Below are 18,531 nucleotides of genomic sequence, written 5' to 3'. Positions count from 1 at the left end.
ATCATTGGTCATAAAATTGACATAATTGCCAGCACTGGAAAACAAGTCATCAGTCACTTGTCCTATGCATCTGTGCCTGGCCACTTGGGAGATGCTGGATATGTCAGCGGCAGAGCCCTGGAAGGATCCAGAGGCAAAACTGTTGAGGGTAGTGATGACTTTAACAGCCACTGGTAACGCGTGACCACCAGGTCCGGCAGGGAGCAGATTTTCTTCCAGGAGGCTGCAGATGCCTGGCACAGTTGTTCAGACATGTCAAAGAAACTGAGCCTCTGTTTGTAGACCCCGTTTTGTGGGTAGTGTCTCCTGCACGTGTCTGCTGGTTCCCTCTCTGCTGGTCCTCTCACAGCAGCCTGCTGTGTGTGCTGTTTCTGGTCCTGTTGCTGGTCACCTTGGTCCTCATCTAAGGTCCAATCTAAGGCCACATAAGCAGCACCCATCCTGATGTTATACAGCAACCCTCCAAAGTGCAGCAAGTAACCTCTAAATTGTACAACATAACCTCTCAGCATAGGTACTGTGAACAAACCCTTTGTCACCAGGAGGTAAGAAAGCAGGGTGAGTGCTGAGTATTTATTGGAATATTTGCCTGAGATTGCTTCAGTCCCATCGATTGCTGCTGTATGCTCACCCTGCTTCCACTGGCCGAGTTTCAGGAAGTCCGGGAAAGCCTTGGTCTAACCACAGTAGCTAATTGAGCAATTACAATATGGATATTGAGTCTCCCAAGGGGTTTGTTTGTGCGCAGGCAGCCTAATGCGCTGGAGTCAAATGCGGAGGTCAGTGGGTTGGAGCCAGCTTCCCATCATACTGTCAATTTTGCTGGTTTTAACCCGCCCAACTTCTTCCCCACACCCAAACCTACGCACTCTTCCATGTTAAGATTCACGCCCTTACGTCAGTAACGTCATGGGGTCTTTTGTGGGGTAGTGGGTTTGACTGGCAGTTCTGTCTGTTGTGAAGATATGAGAGAGGTAATGGCAATAATTATTTGTAATCCCTCTAATGAACAACTCTACTTGTGGAGCTTCCACTTGTAGACATATTAGGCATCTGTGCTGAGCTCACCAATAAATCTAAAGCTACCAGTGGTATTGTGCTGGCAGGGGTTCCATGTAATAAGTGAACATCCCAACAACTGATCTTCCAGATGGAAGACTGCTGTTACCAACTTTGCATAGACTTTGGATGTAGCCTGGGATCCAGATCTGCTATTCTTGAACCAACTGGTTCATTAATCCCCTTTAGGGAAGGGATAACAACAACAACAACTTGCATTTATATAGCACCTTTAGCATTGTAAAATATCCCAAAGCACTTCACATGAGTGTCATCAAACTAAATTGGACACCAAGCCACATTTTAGGTCAGGTGACCAACAGCTTGGTCAAAGAGGTAGGTTTTAAGGAACAACTTAAAGGAGGATGAGGTAGAGAGGCACAGAGATTTAAGGAGTGAATTCCAGAGCCTTGAGCTTAGGCAGCTGAAGGTACAGTCTCCAATTGTGGAGTGGTGGAAATTGGGACGTGCAAGAGGCTTGAGTTGAAGGAGTGCAAAGATCTCAGAAGGTTGTAGGGCCTGTACTAGGAACCATCTTTTGGTCCTGGTGAGAGAGTATTCTTGGTGTCAAGCACTGCCTTATGGTAATACTCCATGTGATGGCAGCATCTAGTATAAGTCATTGCACCAATCTGTCATTGTTCAGCTGGGAATAGCTATCTCATGCAATGCCTCTGTCTTTCTTTGATGTTGCTCGTAAAGTATATATTTTTAAGAACCTAAATGTGATCAAGGTCAGTCACATTCTAATCCAAATTCAGTTCAGTTTTTCAATTCTATTCAGTTTGCTATCAGCTATGGTCACATGCATCACAACATAAGCTCAGTAACTAAAAGTAAGACTTCAAATATTTCCTAAATGTTTTTATTCATGTGCTCTCAATCTCACAATATGTTTATCCATGAAATCTTCTGTCAGAGAGAGCCAGTGGAAATACTTCTTGAAGCTCAGTTCAGCATCACCATTCCTGGGTATGTCCTGTCCCACTGGCAGGACAGACCTACCAGAGGTGGACGCACAGTGGTATACAGTTGAGAGAGAGTTGCCCTGGGTGTCCTCAACATTGACTCCAGACCCCATGAAGTCTCATGTCATCGGGTCAAACATGGACAAGGAAACGTGCTGTTTACCACCTCCTACCCTTGTTCAGCTGATGAATCAGTACTCCTCCATGTTGAACACACTTGAGGGTGGAAAGGGCACAGAATGTACTCTGGGTGGGGGACTTCATTACCCATCACCAAGAGTGGCTCGGTAGCACCTCTACCGAGCAAGCTGGCCAAGTCCTGAAGGACATAGCTGCCAGATTGGGTCTGCAGCAGGTGGTGAGGGAACCAACAAGGGGGAAAGACCTACAAGACCTTGTCCTCAACAATCTATCTATTGCAGATGCATCTGTCCATGACAGTATTGGTAATAGTGACCACTGCACAATCCTTGTGAAAACAAAGACCCGTCTTCACTGAGGATACTCAATATTGTGTTGTGTGGTACTACCACCATGCTAAATGGGATAGATTCAGAACAGATCGAGCAGCTCAAAACTGGGCATCCATGAGGCACTGTGGACCATCAGCAGCAGTAGAATTGTACTCAAACACAATCTGTAGCCTCATGGCCTGGCATATCCCCTACTCTACCATTACCGTCAAGCCAGGAGAACCAACCCTGGTTCAATGAGGAGTGCAGGAGAGCATGCCAGGAGCAGCAGCACTGGGCATATCTAAAAATGAGGTGTCAACCCAGTGAAGCTACAACACAGGACTACTTGCATGCCAAACAGCTGAAGCAACATGTTATAGACAGGGCTTAGCAATCCCATAACCAATGGAGCAGATCTAAGTTCTGCAGACCTGCCACATACAGTTGTGAAAGGTGGTGAACAATAAAACAGTAACAGAGAAGGAGGCTCCACAAACATCCCTATCCTCAATGATAGAGGAGCCCAGAACATCAGTGCAAAAGAAAAGGCTGAAGCATTTGCAACCACCTTCAGCCAGATGTGTTGAGTGGATGATCCATCTCAGCTTCCTCTTGAGGTCTCCAGCATCACAGATGCCAGTCTTCAGCCAATCCAATTCACTCCAAGTGATATCAAGAAATGGCTGAATGCAGTGGATACTGCTAAAGCTATGGGTTCTAACAATATTCCAGCAATTGTACTGAAGACTTGTGCTCCGAAACTAGCCGTGCCTCTAGCCACGCTGTTCCAGTACAGCTAAAATTGCCCAGGTATGACATGTGCAAAAAAGCAGGACAAATCCAATTACTGCCCCATTAACCTATTTTCGATCATCAAGCGCCACTTAAATAGCAATAACCTGCTCACCGATGATCAGTTTGGGTTCTGCCAGGACCACTGGGCTCCTGACCTCATACAGCCTTGGTCCAAACATGGACAAAAGAGCTGAACGCAAGAGGTGAGGTGAGAGCAATTGCCTTGGATAACAAGGCAGCATTTGACAGAGTGTGGCATCAAGGATCCCTGGCCAAACTGAAGTCAATGGCAATCAAGGGAAAACCTCTTCTGGTTGGAGTCATACCTAGCACAAAGGAAGATGGTTGTGGTTGTTGGAGGCCAATCCTCTCGGCCCCAAGTCATTGCAACAGGAGTTCCTCAGGGTAGCATCCTAGACCAAACCATCTTCAGCTGTTTCATCGATGACCTTCCCTCCATCATAAGGTCAGAAGTGGGGATGTTTGCTGATGATTGCACAACGTTCAGTACCATTTACAACTCTGCAGATACTGAAGCAGTCCGTGTCCATATGCAGCAAGACCTGGACAACATTCAGGCTTGGGCTGATAAGTGGCAAGTTACATTTGCACCACACAAGTGCCAGACAATGAGTATCTCCAATAAGAGAATCTAACCATCTCCCCTTGACATTCAATGGCATTACCATCGCTGAATCCCCCACTATCGACAGCCTGGGGTTTACCATTGACCAGAAACTGAACTGGAGCAGCCACATAAGTGCTGTGGCTACAAAAGCAGGTCAGAGGCTAGGAATCCTGCAGCGAATAACTCACATCCTGTCTCTCCAATGCCTATCCACCATCTACAAAGCACAAGTCAAGAGTGTGATGGAATACTCCCCACTTGCCTGGATGAGTACGGCTCCAACACTCAAGAAGCCCGACACCATCCAAGACAAAGCAGCCTGCTTGATCGGCACCCCATCCACCAGCTTAAACATTCGCTGCCTCCACCACCAACGCACAGTGGCAGCAGTGTGTACCATATACAAGATGCACTTCAGCAACTCAGCAACAACACCTTCCAGACCCGCGAGCTCTTCCACCTAAAAGGAAAAGGACAGCAGATCCATGGGAACACCACCAGCTGCAAGTTCCCCTCCAAGTCACACACCATCCTGACTTGGAAATATATCACCGTTCCTTCACTGTCACTGGATCAAAATCCTGGAATACTCTCCCTAACAGCACTGTGGACGTACCCACAGCAGATGGACTGCAGTGGTTCAAGAAGGCAGCTCACCATCACCTTCTCAACAGCAACTGGGGATAGGCAACAAATGCTGGCCTGGCCGTGATGGCCACACCCCATGAAAGAATATTTTAAAAATGCAATATCTTTGGCTGCATTCCACCAACCTACCACAATGGCACAAAAAATATTTCAGAGTCATTAAGATCTTCATCATTGATGCTGGACTTTAAATGCACTTCAATTCTCCTAGACTAAACCTACTCATTTGGAGATCCTCAGTAATTTGAAACAGGAAGGATATGAATAAAGTTCTATACTGCACTGACTGTGGTGTTGGAACTGCTTTTGCTCTATATAGAGACACAACTCTGTTGCCTAAGGACACACTCTACATTCCAATGCAACATAAATATACACAGTCTAACATAACTCCATACATTTCTGTCTCATCTATCTTAAAAAGTTTGCCCTTATTTTTCTGTTATTATTGATAATGTGAGGCTGGCAGGGAGGAACAAAGCATACAAAATTAAAAGTGTTCCAGCAGATAAGGCTAGAGATTGTGAAAATAATAAAAAGACAGAATTAAAGAACTCTATCTGAATGCACATGGGATTCGCAAAATGGTAGATGAATTGATCATAAGATCATAAGAACTAGGAGCAGGAGTAGACCGTCCGGCCCCTCGAGCCTGCTCCGCCATTCAACAAGATCATGGCTGATCTTTTCGTGGACTCAGATCCACTTACCCGTGCTCCCACCGTATCCCTTATTGACGGTACAAATGTAAGTAAACAGGTATGATTACGGAGATTTGGCTACAGGGTGACCAAGGCTGGGAGCTGAATGCCCAAGGGTATTCAACATTTAGGAAGGATAGGCAAAAAGGCAAAGGGGGTGTAGTAGCACTGTTAATAAAAGAATGAGATCAGTACACGAGTGAGAGAGCAGAAGATCAAGATGTAGAATCACTTTGGGTGGAGTTAAGAAACCGCAAGGGGCAGCAAACATTGGTAGGAGTTGGTTATAAGCCACCAAACAGTAGTGGTAATGTAAGGCACAGTATAAATCAGGAAATTAGAGGTCATGTAACAAGGATAATACAGTGATCATGGGGGATTTCAATCTACATATAGACTGGGTAAACCCAATTAGCACTAATGCTGTTGAGGACAAATTCCTGGAATGTATATGAAATGGTTTTCTAGAACAGTGCGTTGAAGAACCAACTAGAGGATGGGCTATTTTAGATTGAATATTGTGCAATGAGAAGGGCCGAATTAATAATCACATTGTAAAGGAGCCTCTAGGGAAGAGTGACCATAATATGATAGAATTTTACATTAAGTTTGAAAGTGATGTCGTTCAATCCAAAATTCGGGTCTTAAATCGAAAGGAAACTATGAAGGTATGAGGGTCAAATTGGCTGTGGTAGATCGGGAAACGGCATTGAAAAGTATAATGGTAGACAGGCAATGTCTAGCATTTAAAGAACTATTACATGGTTTACATCAAATTTACATTCCTTTGAGGCACAAAAACCATCAGGAAAGGTGATCCAATCATGACTAACAAGAGAAGTTAAAGATTGTATCAGATCAAAGGAAGGTTGCCAAAAAAAGTAGTTAGCCTGAGGATTGGGAGCACTTTAGGATTCAGAAAAGGAGGACCAAGAAACTGATAAAGGAAGAGAAATAGAATATGAAAGTAAACTAACGAGAAACATAAAAACAGGGTGTAAAAGCTTATTTAGGTATGTAAAAAAGGAATAGATTAGCAAAGACAAATGTGGGCCCACTACAGACAGCGACAGGATAATTTATGGGGAATAAGGAAATGGCAGAGAAACTAAACAAATACTTTGTGTCTGTCTTCACAGAGGAAGATACAGAAAACCTCCCAGGAATGCTAGAGAACCAAGGGACTAGCGAGAATGAGGAACTGAAAGAAATTAGTATTTGTCAAAAAGTAGTACTGGAGAAATTAATGGGACTGAAAGTTGATAAATCCCCTGGACCTGATGGCCTACATCCTGGAGTGTTTAAAGAGGTGGCTGTAGAGATAGTGGATGCATTGGTGGCCATTTTCCAAAATTCTATTAATTCTGGAACGGTTCCTGCAGATTGGAAGGTAGCAAATGCAACCCTGCTATTTAAGAAAACGGGGAGCTACAGACCTGTTAGCCTGACATCAGTAGTAGAGAAAATGCTAGAATCTATTATAAAGGAAGTGATAACTGGACACTTGGAAATTATAGTAGGATTGGGCAGAGTTTTAGGAAAGGAAATTGATATTTGACAAAGCTGTTAGAATTTTTGAGGGTGTAACTAGCAGAATGGATAAGGGGGAACCAGTGGATGTGGTGTATTTGAATTTTCAGGAGGCTTTTGATAAGGTCTCACTCAGGAGGTTCGTAAACAAAATTAGAGCACATGGGATTGAGGGTAATACACTGGCATGGATTGAGAATTGGTTAATGGACAGAAAACAGACAGTAGGAAGAAACAGGTGATTCTCAGGTTGGCAGGCTGTGACTAGTGAAGTACCACAAGGATCAGTGTTTGGACCCCATCTATACACAATCTATAAAGTTTGCTGATGACACAAAACTAGGTAGGAATGTGATTTGTGAGGAGGATGCAAAGAGGCTTCAAGGGGATTTAGACAGGCCACGTAATTGGGCAAGAACATGGAAGATGGAATATAATGTGGAAAAATGTGAACTTATCCACTTTGGTAGGAGAAACAGAATGCAGAGTATTTCTTAAATGGCGAGAGGTTAGGAAGTGTTGATGTTCAAAGGGACCAGGGTGTCTTTGTTCATAAGTCACTGAAAACTAACATGCGGGTGCAGCAAGCAATTAGGAAGGCAAATGGTATGTTGGCCTTCATTGCAAGAGGATTTGAGTACAGGAGTAAAGTCTAGCTGCAATTGTATAGAACCTTGGTAAGACTACACCTGGAGTATTGTGTACTGCTTTGATTTCCTTACCTAAGGAAAGATATACTTGCCATAGAGGGAGTGCAACGAAGGTTCACCAGACTGATCCCTGGGATGGTGGGATTGTCCTATGAGGGCAGATTGAGGAGACTGGGTCTATATGCTCTAGAGTTTAGAAGAATGAGAGGTGATTTCATCGAGGCATACAAAATTCTTACAGGGATTGACAGGATGGTTGCAGGCAGGATGTTTCCCCTGGCTGTGGGGGGTCTATAACCAGGGGACACAGTCTCAGAATAAGAGGTAGGCTATTTAGGACTGAGATGTGGAGGAATTTCATCCTTCAGAGGGTGGTGAATCTTTAGAATTCTCAACCACAGTGGGCTGTGGTGGTTCAGTCATTGAGTATACTCAAGACAGAGATGGATAGTTATTAAAGATATCAAGGATATGGGGCAAGTGCGAGAAACTGGCATTGAGGTAGAAGATCAGCCATGATCTAGTTGAATGATGGAGCAGGTTCGAGGGGCTGAATGGCCTCCTCCTGCTTCTATTTCCTATGTTCGCAATGTTGCAGTCTGTATGCTCATTGACCTCCGCCTGATATGTTTGCTATTATTGTCAGTTGAGAGCACCTGCTAACCCTTGCTTTAGTTTCAATTCTGCTGCTGCTTATTTTGGCATTAATAACTTTCTGTGTGTAAAGGATCTGAATTTCCATTCCCCAACAAAAAAAATGCAATTGTACCATTTGCTGGGTTGGGGGCAGGGTGGGAGAGGGAATAGCACGGATAAAGAGAGGTATTGACCCACTGATGCTCACTTATGGGAAGTCACAGTTGTTTACAGAAGGAGAAAACTCATTCAGCCGATGAAGGCGTCAAGCCAGCTCCTTCCACACACCACATACAAGACTATTCTAAGGTCACCTCTGCCCCACCTACTTAATCAGCTGTGCGAAAGCACTCAATAAATGTTTCCTGATGTCCAATGGTAATCAAATCAAAGTACTTATGCATCCCACATCCAGACAGTTACTTTTCACAGATGATCCCTTACATTCACTCTCCCCTACAACCTTTTGGCACAGGAACCATCTCAAAATCATAGAACATTAGAAAAAAGGTTATTTGGTCCATCAAGTCTGCACTGGTGTTTTTTCACCTACTCCCAAGGATCACTCCAATCGCACTCTCTCCCCATACCCTTTAATAGTTCTCTTTTTCAAGCAACTATCTTTTAAAGGGGCCTTGCTTCAACACAGTTCACAGCAGAGAATTCCACTTTCCAACCACTCTCTTGCATCCTTCATAATCTTGCAGACTTCTGCCATGTACCTCTTAACCTTCTCAGCTACAATCAAAAAAAGCCTTGCTTTCTTGAGACTGTCTTCATAATTGCAACCATTCACCTTTGGTGTGATAAAACAAGTCTTTATCACAATAATAAAAGCAAAATACTGCAGATGCTGGAAATCTGAAATAAAAACAGAAAGTGCTGGAAATACTCAGCAGGTCTGGCAGCATCTATGGAGAGAAAAACAGAGTGAACATTTCAGGTCTGTAACCTTTCATCAGAACTGGCAAAGGTTAGAAATGTAATAGGTTTTAAGCAAGTGAAGGGATGGGGGGGGGAGAAGAGAACAAAAGGTGTGTGATAGGGCAGAGGGCAGGAGAGATTAAATGACAAGATGTCATGGGACAAAGACAAAGGGAGTGCTACTGGTTGTGGTGAAAGACAAAGCAGTAGTCCAGAGAGAGTGTTCATGGCAAATTTGGTTTTTCATGTTGTGCTTTTGGAAAGAGTTGTTCATTATTCAGCCATTAACACTCTCTCTGGACTAATGCTTTGTCTTGTACCACAGCCATTAACACTCCCTTTGCCTTTGTCCCATGACATCTTTGTCATTTAATCTCTCCAGCCCTCTGCCCCATCAGACACCTTTCCTTTTGTTCTCCCCGCTCCCCCCCCCCCATCTTCACTTGTTTAAAACCTATTACATTTTTAATCTTTTCCAGCTTTGATGAAAGGTCACAGACCTGGAACGTTAACTCTACTTCTCTCTCCACAGATGCTGCAGACCTGCTGAGTATTTCCAGCACTTTCTGTTTTTATTTCAGATTTCCAGCATCTGCAGTATTTTGCTTTTATTATTGTGATAAAGACTTGTTTTATCACACCAAAGGTGAATGGTTGCAATTATGAAGACAGTCTCAAGAAAGCAAGGCTTTTTTTGATTGTAGCTGAGAAGGTTAAGAGGTACATGGCAGAAGTCTGCAAGATTATGAAGGATGCAAGAGAGTGGTTGGAAAGTGGAATTCTCTGCTGTGAACTGTGTTGAAGCAAGGCCCCTTTAAAAGATAGTTGCTTGAAAAAGAGAAATATTAAAGGGTATGGGGAGAGAGTGCGATTGGAGTGATCCTTGGGAGTAGGTGAAAAAACACCAGTGCAGACTTGATGGACCAAATAACCTTTTTTCAGTATTCTAATGTTCTATGATTTTGAGATGGTTCCTGTGCCAAAAGGTTGTAGGGGAGAGTGAATGTAAGGGATCATCTGTGAAAAGTAACTGTCTGGATGTGGGATGCATAAGTACTTTGATTTGATTACCATTGGACATCAGGAAACATTTATTGAGTGCTTTCGCACAGCTGATTAAGTAGGTGGGGCAGAGGTGACCTTAGAATAGTCTTGTATGTGGTGTGTGGAAGGAGCTGGCTTGACGTCTTCATCGGCTGAATGAATTTTCTCCTTCTGTAAACAACTGTGACTTCCCAGCACTTTCTGTTTTTATTTATCACAACACACTGATATCAATGTGATATAATTTTAGGGTAGTTTAATAAGCATTCCCTCTTGTAATGATCATTCCACACTTCCTATACCTGTACTCACCTCCCTTATGAACCAGAAGCTGGATCCCTGCACTTCTCTATCCCTATAGAGGCCTCTGAACGTTTGGAATTCACATAATCCTAGATCACTAATGCTTGCTGCATCTTATTTGTCACCTGAAGATGGGACTCAGATTATGAATGGACTAGATTTAGATATAGTTACAGAAATTAAATATGAAGGATGTGGAACACAAGGTAGACACAATTGAAGTGGTAAATAGCCTGCAATTCTATTCCTGACAGTAGTTAATATAGCTAGAGTCCCTTAACCAATATTAAAACAAGCTCAGCGGTCACTTTTATTTTCATTCCACTCAGGACCATCATTTCTTTCCACACTTTCCTGGTTCAGGACTTCTCTTCCTCGCTAGTGTTTCAGCCTGAAGTTTAAATATTCCATTAGCCTTTAAACTGCCTGGAATGCATGATGAAGCCCTTGCACACATTAGAAAAATGCATACTAATAGCTTAATGCTTCCTTTGGCAATCCTTTCTCCAGGTCAAATAATCCACAGGAAGCTGTCATTTACCAAATGTAAAACAATGGCGTCCTCACTTAATTAACACATTAATATTCAATGGAAGCTGAGTACAAAAGCCCTATCCAGGAAACTAAACACTGTAAATCCAGACAGCCATCTTAGATCTTCTCTTGCCTTAGCTTTACATTTATCCAGAATTTAAGGGGAGAAATTTATTTGCGTAGCACCACTACTCGAGGCATAATGCAGATTGACATGAATTCACCGGGGCAGACAGTGCTGGGGGTATGGCCCACATGATGTTCTTCAAAGATACCAATGAGGAACGCTGCACAGGCTGCACAGAAAGTGGCCTGCGGCTCTGCCTGCCCCCGGGAAATCAACACAAGTCTGCGTAGCGCTGCTGATTTTTTCCCCCTTAATGCATTAATTTATATTTGTAAACAAAGCAAGTTCTGCCTCTATCTATCTATCCTTCAGTGGCAATATCATGGAATTTGCCATATTTCTTAACATCCAAGTGAACCTACAATGCACCTTTTCTATTGCTTTTATATCCTTCCTATAAGGAAATGCCCAAAAATTTACTTAATACTTCAAATGTACCTAACTAAGGTACTCGACCACTGGGGTTTACCTTGCATCATGTCTGGGTCTGTTGTAGACTAACTGACAGAAATTGCTGTGATGAGTCAGAAACTGCATTATTGTTGTATCATGCAACTGGCAACATGTTAGGTGAATATGATAGATTCTTTTCTTGTCTAGCAACTCCTACATATTTTCATTATAAAGAATTAACCTTTTTTAATTTACCTTTCCAACATCAATCACAATAACACCCATTAGATGTCAAACTGTCAATGGCAGTGCACACATCAGTACAGAAAAATGGGGAGTTCTGTTGCTCATACATTCATAGATCTGCATATTGCATATTGCATTTGACTTTCACATTGATAATTTCAGTCTGAAACTCAAGAGATGCCAAGGCATTGCTTCTAGGCTACAGTTACCTCTTTGACAAGAGTCGCCTCAAACTCCTGGAGCTGTTGCTGGAAGCCAAAGTTTGGGCTGACGTACGATCGGGCAGCCTTCACCGCAGACAAGCACTCTTCCCAGCCATAGTCAGTTACAGTCATGAGGTAAGCCACCACCACTGTTGTGCTGCGTGAAACTCCGGCTAAACTGTGCCATGGGAGGTGGAGGAATAACAAAGGAGAAGACATTTAATAATGCATCTTACCATATGATCCTATGAAGGAAGTAAAAGAGAATGTGGACTGATATCCAAATTTTACAGTGCTGAGCAGCTGATGAGAAACCTACCAGTGGACAATGCACCCTCCTCCATTCATTCGACATTCGTGGATAAACTTGATACATTCCTTAAAGTACTGCATCCTAGAAGACATAAATCAATGACTTACATTGAGCAGCTGATTTAGATAATTTCACAATACAGTTGATATACAAAATTACTAGGTAGCCGGTCTTCTGGAAATATGTTGTCCATTTTCTCCAAGAGCTCTCTCCCTCTGCAGAGTATCACCTTGAGGTCATCTTAATGTGACAATTCTTTGGCCGTGCAATTGGTCTTCGTCAGTGGTGCAAAACAGGCTGGTAGCCAATGGGTAGTGCTATCGCCTGTGAGCAGTTTCTGAGCCTGATGGTGTGAGGAAGCCAATTTGCCATGAATATATCTGTATTGGCCAGTGTATCATTTATTGATTATCAACTCCGCTGCCTCTCATAATGGGACTCAATAATTGTTTAAGGGGATTTAAGACATTTATGGGGATATTTCAGAATACACATTTCAACGAGAAAGAAAAATTCCAAGGGTGGCATCCACCATCCGTGGTTAACTAAAATAGTTAAATATGGTATCAAACTTAAACAAAAAGCATATAATTGCGCAAAGATGGGAGGCAGGTCAGAAGACTGGACAGAATATAAAAAACAGCAAAGAATGACTAAAAGATTGATAAGGAAGGTAAAATTAGAGTACAAGAGAAAGCTAGCTAGAAATAAAAAGACAGATAGTAAGAGTTTCTATAGATATTTAAAAAAGAAAAGAGTTAACAAAGTAAGCGTTGGTCCTATAGAAAGTGAGTCTGGGGAATTAATAATGGATAATAAGGAGATGGCAGATGAATTGAACAGGTATTTTGCATTGGGTCTTCACTATTGAGGATACAAGTAGCATCCCAGTATTAGCTATAAGTCAGGAAATGGAAGGGAGGGAGGAACTCAAGAAAATTACAATCACCAGGGAAGTGGTACTGAGCAAATTGTTGGAGCTGTGGGCTGACAAGTCCCCGGGTCCTGATGTACTTCACCTTAGGGTCTTAAAAGAAGTGGCTAGTGAGATAGTTGATGCATTAGTTTTAATCTTCCAAAATTCCATAGATGTGGGGAAGTTTCCGTTAGATTGGAAAATAGTAGAATGTAACTCCTTTATTCAAAAAGGAAGGGAGACAGAAAGCAGGAAACTACAGGGCAGTTAGCTTAACATCTGTCTTAGGGAAAATGTTAGAAGCTATTAAAGATGTTATAGCAAGGCATTTAGAAAAATTCAAAGGTAATCAGGCAGAGTCAACGTGGTTTTGTGAAAGGGAAATCATGTTTAACCAATTTATTGGAGTTCTTTGAGGGAGTTACATGTACTATGGATGTCATAGAGAGATACAGCACTGAAACAGGCCTTTTGGCCCACTGAGTCTGTGCCAACTATCAACCACCCATTTATACTAATCCTACATTAATCCCTACCTTCCCTCAATTCTCCTACCGCCTACCTACACTAGGGACAATTTACAATGGCCAATTTACCTATCAACCTGCAAGTCTTTGGCTGTGGGAGGAAACCAGGCCACCCAGTGGAAACCCACGCGGTCACAGGGAGAACTTGCAAACTCCGCACAGGCAGTACCCAGAACTGAACCCGGGTCGCTGGAGCTGTGAGGTTGCAGTGCTAACCATTGCGCCACTGTGCCGCCCGCATTGTACTTAGATTTACTTAGAAGGCATTTGATAAGGTGCCACATCAAAGGTTATTGCAGAAAATAAAAGCTCATGGTGTAGGGGGTACAATATTGGCATGGATAGAAGATTGGCGAGCTAACAGGAAACAGAGTAGGCATAAATGGGTAATTTTCTGGTTGGCGAGATGTAACGAGTGGTGTGCCACAGGGATCTGTGCTGGGGCCTCAATTTTTAACAATTTATATAAATTACTTAAATGATGGGACCGAAGATATGGTTGCTAAATTTGCTGATGACACAAAGATAGGTAGGAAAGTAACGTGTGAAGAGAAAATAAGGGATCTACAAAGGGATATAGATAGGTTAAGTGAGTGGGCAAAGACCTGGCAAATGGAGTATAATGTGGGAAAGTGGGAAATTGTCCACTTCGGCAGGAAGATTAAAAAAGAAGCATATTATCTAAATGGTGAGAGATTGCACAGCTCTAAGATGCAGAGGGATCTGGGTGTCCTAGTGCATGAATTGCAAATGGTTAGTATGAAGGTACAGCATGTAATTAGGAAAGCTAATAGAATGTTATCGTTTATCACAAGGGGAATTGAATACAAAAGTAGGGAGGTTATGCTTCAGCTATACAGGGCATTGGTGAGACCACATCTGGAGTACTGTGTACGGTACCGGTTTCCTTATTTAAGGAAGGATGTAAATGCATTGGAGGTAGTACAGAGAAGGTTTACTAGACTAAGACCTGGAAGGGAGGGCTGTCTTTCGAGGAAAGATTGGACAGGCTAGGCTTGTATCCACTGGAATTTAGAAGAGTAAGAGGCGACTTGATTGAAACATATAAGATCCTGAGGGGTCTTGACAGGGTGGATGTGGAACAGATGTTTCCCCTTGTGGGAGAATCTAGAAGTAGGGGTCACTGTTTAGAAATAAGACATTTAAGACAGAGATGACGAGAAATTTTTTCTCTCAGAGGGTTGTGACTCTTTGGAATTCCCTTCCTCAAAAGGCATTGGAAGCAGAGTCTTTGAATATTTTTAAGGCAGAGGTAGATAGATTCTTGATAAGCAAGGGGGTGAAAGGTTATCGGGGGTAGGTGGAAATGTGGAGTAATCAGTTCAGCCATGAACTTACTGAATGGCAGAGCAGGCTCAAGAGGCCGAGTGGCCTACTCCTCCTAATTCGTATGTTCGTATGTTCCCTCAATAGCCTAGCTGTCAAAAATATTCCAAATAAATAGAGTAATGAGTCCAGTTCTGGTCACCATAATTTAGGAATGATATGAAGGCTTCAGAGAGGGTGCAGGAAAGATTTACGAGAATGGTTCCAGGGATGAGGGACTCCAGTTACATTGGTAGATTGGAGAAGCTGGGGTTGTTCTCCTTAGAAAAGAGAAGGTTAAGATGAAATTTGATAGATGTGTGCAAAGTCATGAGGGGTCTAGACAGAGCAGATAGAGTGAAACTGTTCCCATTGGCAGAAGAGTCGAGAACTAGAGGATATTGATTTAAGGTGATTGGCAAAAGAACCAACTGCAACATGAGGAAAAACCTCTTTTACGCAATGAGTGGTTAGGATCTGGATTACACTGCCTGAGAGTGTGGTGGAGGCAGATTCAATTGTGGCTTTTAAAAGGGAATTAGATAATTATCTGAGGGGGAAAAAATGCAGGGTTATGGGAAAAGGGCGAGGGAATGGGATTAGCTGAGTTGCTCTTGCAGAGAGCTAGCATGGACACAATGGGCCAAATGGCCTCCTTCTGTGTTGTAACCATTCTATGATTCTACGATACTTTGATAATTCAGTGACAGAAATAACTAGTCTTTTATTTAAAGTTAAGAATCTAATTTTTTTACAGCAAAGATGATGGTGACACTCACTCAAAAATATTCACAAAACACCGTGGATCTAATCATTTCTGTAATGTACTGACAAAGCACATTTAAAAGATATAAACCTAGAAATTACAGTTGGTAATAAGAGCACAATGTACTTTGCACATTCATGTGACTTGCCTTTGATAATTAAAAACACTATTAAAATATCAAAGTAATATTGTACAATTCATTAAGCTTTCTTCTCGTTTTAGGCTACTTTTGGGGGAAAATCTGGTTGATACTCCACAGAATTACTCATTTTGTCTAATTGTCCTTACTGCCTCTGATTGTGTAAATGAATTTGAGAACTGAACCTGAAGCTGAGTGTGCAACTGGACTGTAAAATTAGCATTGCCTCTCTCCTGCATGCTATCGAAAAAGTCAAACAATGCCTGTTTTGAGGTACATTGATTCTAACTGACTTTCAGCAAAGATACAGGTTTTCAACTGTAATTTTAGAACCAATAACTGAGTAGCTTGATCTATCAATCATCATTAAGTGCACCTTTGTCCAAAAGATGGTCTGATATTTGGAGAAGCAAGGGACCATCCTGGGGTAGCAGTAATAAAATAAGATATCCAATGATAACTTTAATTTAATTATGCAGATTTACCAATTTAACAAGAGCAATTGAACAGCTTGACCTTTGCTAATGAATTTCTGCTGGTAGTAAATCCTCCCAGTCTACAAAGAAAAAGCATCCTTTACAGAGCATTAAAGTATTAAGAGCTTAGTGATGAAAGTTACGTTCTTCCTCCTTCTATTTTCTGCTAAATACAGCTCTCACCCCTCCCCGCAGCCCCTGTCCCTTGAAGCAATTGATATCTTGTTGGGTTTATGGTTTAATTGGTGGTAGGCATTCATTTCCCCCCTTTGTCATCTCCTGCAGGTGTTGATTCCTTGCTGGGCTACAATTCCACTGGTGTTGATCAGCATCCAGTAACACTAAGTTGAATATGTGAAGACTTTTTATTCATTTCCTCGCAGATAATTCAGCTCCACTCTGAGAAAATTTGCATCTTTGGATGTCTTAACTAAAAAGAGATGGAAGACCCAGAGAATGTTCAGGTGAAACCTAAAAGTTCCAGTGAGCTGACGGCTAAGAAGTAGAACAAAGCCCAGACTGAAAAGAAGGAAGGACGTTACCTCTAGCCCAGAACCTTCAGAATGCCACCACAGAAGGCACCTAAGGACTGAGGTACATGAGAGGAAAAGATACAGTGGCCAGGATTTTATCTGAGCAATGGGGGTCTCGACCAATGACAAAAGTGCCTGTGAGAGCACCAAGTTGCCTCCTCTGAGGAAGGCCTGCTGCATTACATGCCAATTAGACACTCAGGTGGGCAACAACGGGCCTTCCCCAGGATCAAGGACCGCGACAGCTTAGGTCCCACCTGCTGAGAGCTGCCAGCCAATCAGAGGCCAGTAGCTTTCTAACTGAGCAGCACCACTGCAGAGGCGCTAGCTGCTGCTGGTGGAGCACTCACCCAAGGCCCTGGACCCAGGCCACAGGTAATTCAAGGCAGGAAGGGACGTAGCGGGGTTCAGAAGCAAGGGCAGGGGTTGGCACTCGGGGCCCCCCCTTCCTGATGCCAGGTCCCTCATTCAGACACTAAGTGCCTTTTAACGAGCAACCCCCATCCCCTCCCCACACCCCCACCCCCCCCCCCCCCACAACCCCCGAGCCGCACATGGGTTAATTCCAGCAACAGCAGGATGAGGCCCTTAATTGGGCTTTAATTGCCCACTTAAGGGCCTCAATTTACAGTGGGCAGGTAGGCCATTCACAGGACTTAATTTGGGTGGAGGCGGGAAGGTGGCGGCATCCCCCACCTGCCACCATCCTGCCCAATTATATGCTCGCCCCGCATGCAAACCCAATGAGGAGGCGAGCATATAATTCCCCCCCCATTATCTTAGTATGTCCAGGGTAGAACACATAAGTATCGAGATAGGAAGAAACAGCAAATGTATCAAGCGCTCAGTGTGGCATTTATGCATTTTACATACCAGTAATGTCTCTCAGGAAGGCTGCCAAGTTATCCACGATAAGTGTGGAATTTCTGAGCCTTGCATATTAGGAATTGGATTCAGACGGGCCAAACTCATTTCAAATAGAACATTTATAGCATATAGGCATAATTTCCAATTATCAGATAAGAGCAGATTCAGCTTTGATTGTCTTAGCCCATTGGATTAACTGGTTCTCCCAACCCATAATACAGACTAATAACTATTCAGTCTGTAACTCGTTAAATGAACTACAAATTTCTTTTCCACTTTACAAAGTAAATAAATGCAATGTGATCAATATTCATTCCCTTTAATTAAGGAATTGATGAACAGGTTGCTATTTTAACTAAATCTTTATCAAAATCTTTTTTCCACAATGTTAGGAACCAGTTAACAAAATCCAAAGTCATTTTGAGAGATGGACCACCTATAACAATTCTTCCAAGTAGAAGATAGCTTGTCTGATGCTAATTAATTTGTGATAAACACGGTATAGTGTTAATATTAACAGTGCCTCCTTAAATGAAGCATATCATATAGTGCAATCCATATTGTTATTTTCCAAAGATTGGGACCTAGAAATTCATTGATGCATGCCCACTTTTTAAGGAACAAAGCAAGCATCTAAACTTCTGAACGACGGCCAGCACACACATGTTCAATCCACACTGGAAGTGTGGCGACTGCCATACTGAATAGAACCGCACTGTAGACGCCTGGCTGTGCACTCTGCCCACTTGTGCCCATTTTTGGGTGCAATCAAATTTCTAGAACCATATGGATCATGAATAGTATTTTAGTGAAATATAATGAGC

The 18,531-nt window shown here is 42.7% G+C and overlaps 1 protein-coding gene across 1 annotated transcript in view; it reads right to left on the bottom strand.

The window, feature by feature from the left end:
- dusp22a (dual specificity phosphatase 22a) overlaps positions 1–18,531 on the bottom strand; it is a 171,967-nt gene that overhangs the window by 58,621 nt on the left and 94,815 nt on the right. The window contains exons 6-7 of the mRNA XM_068049870.1: positions 12,164–12,238; positions 11,851–12,022 (exon numbers count right to left, since the gene is read on the bottom strand). Coding sequence (XP_067905971.1) covers positions 11,851–12,022; positions 12,164–12,238 — 247 coding nt within the window. The remainder of the gene's footprint in view (positions 1–11,850; positions 12,023–12,163; positions 12,239–18,531) is intronic.

This window comes from Heterodontus francisci, chromosome 17 (assembly GCF_036365525.1).
Source record: "Heterodontus francisci isolate sHetFra1 chromosome 17, sHetFra1.hap1, whole genome shotgun sequence".
NCBI classification, from domain to species: domain Eukaryota; kingdom Metazoa; phylum Chordata; class Chondrichthyes; order Heterodontiformes; family Heterodontidae; genus Heterodontus; species Heterodontus francisci.
The sequence above is the reverse complement of the archived record's forward strand: the minus strand, read 5'-3'. Positions and strand labels throughout refer to the sequence as shown.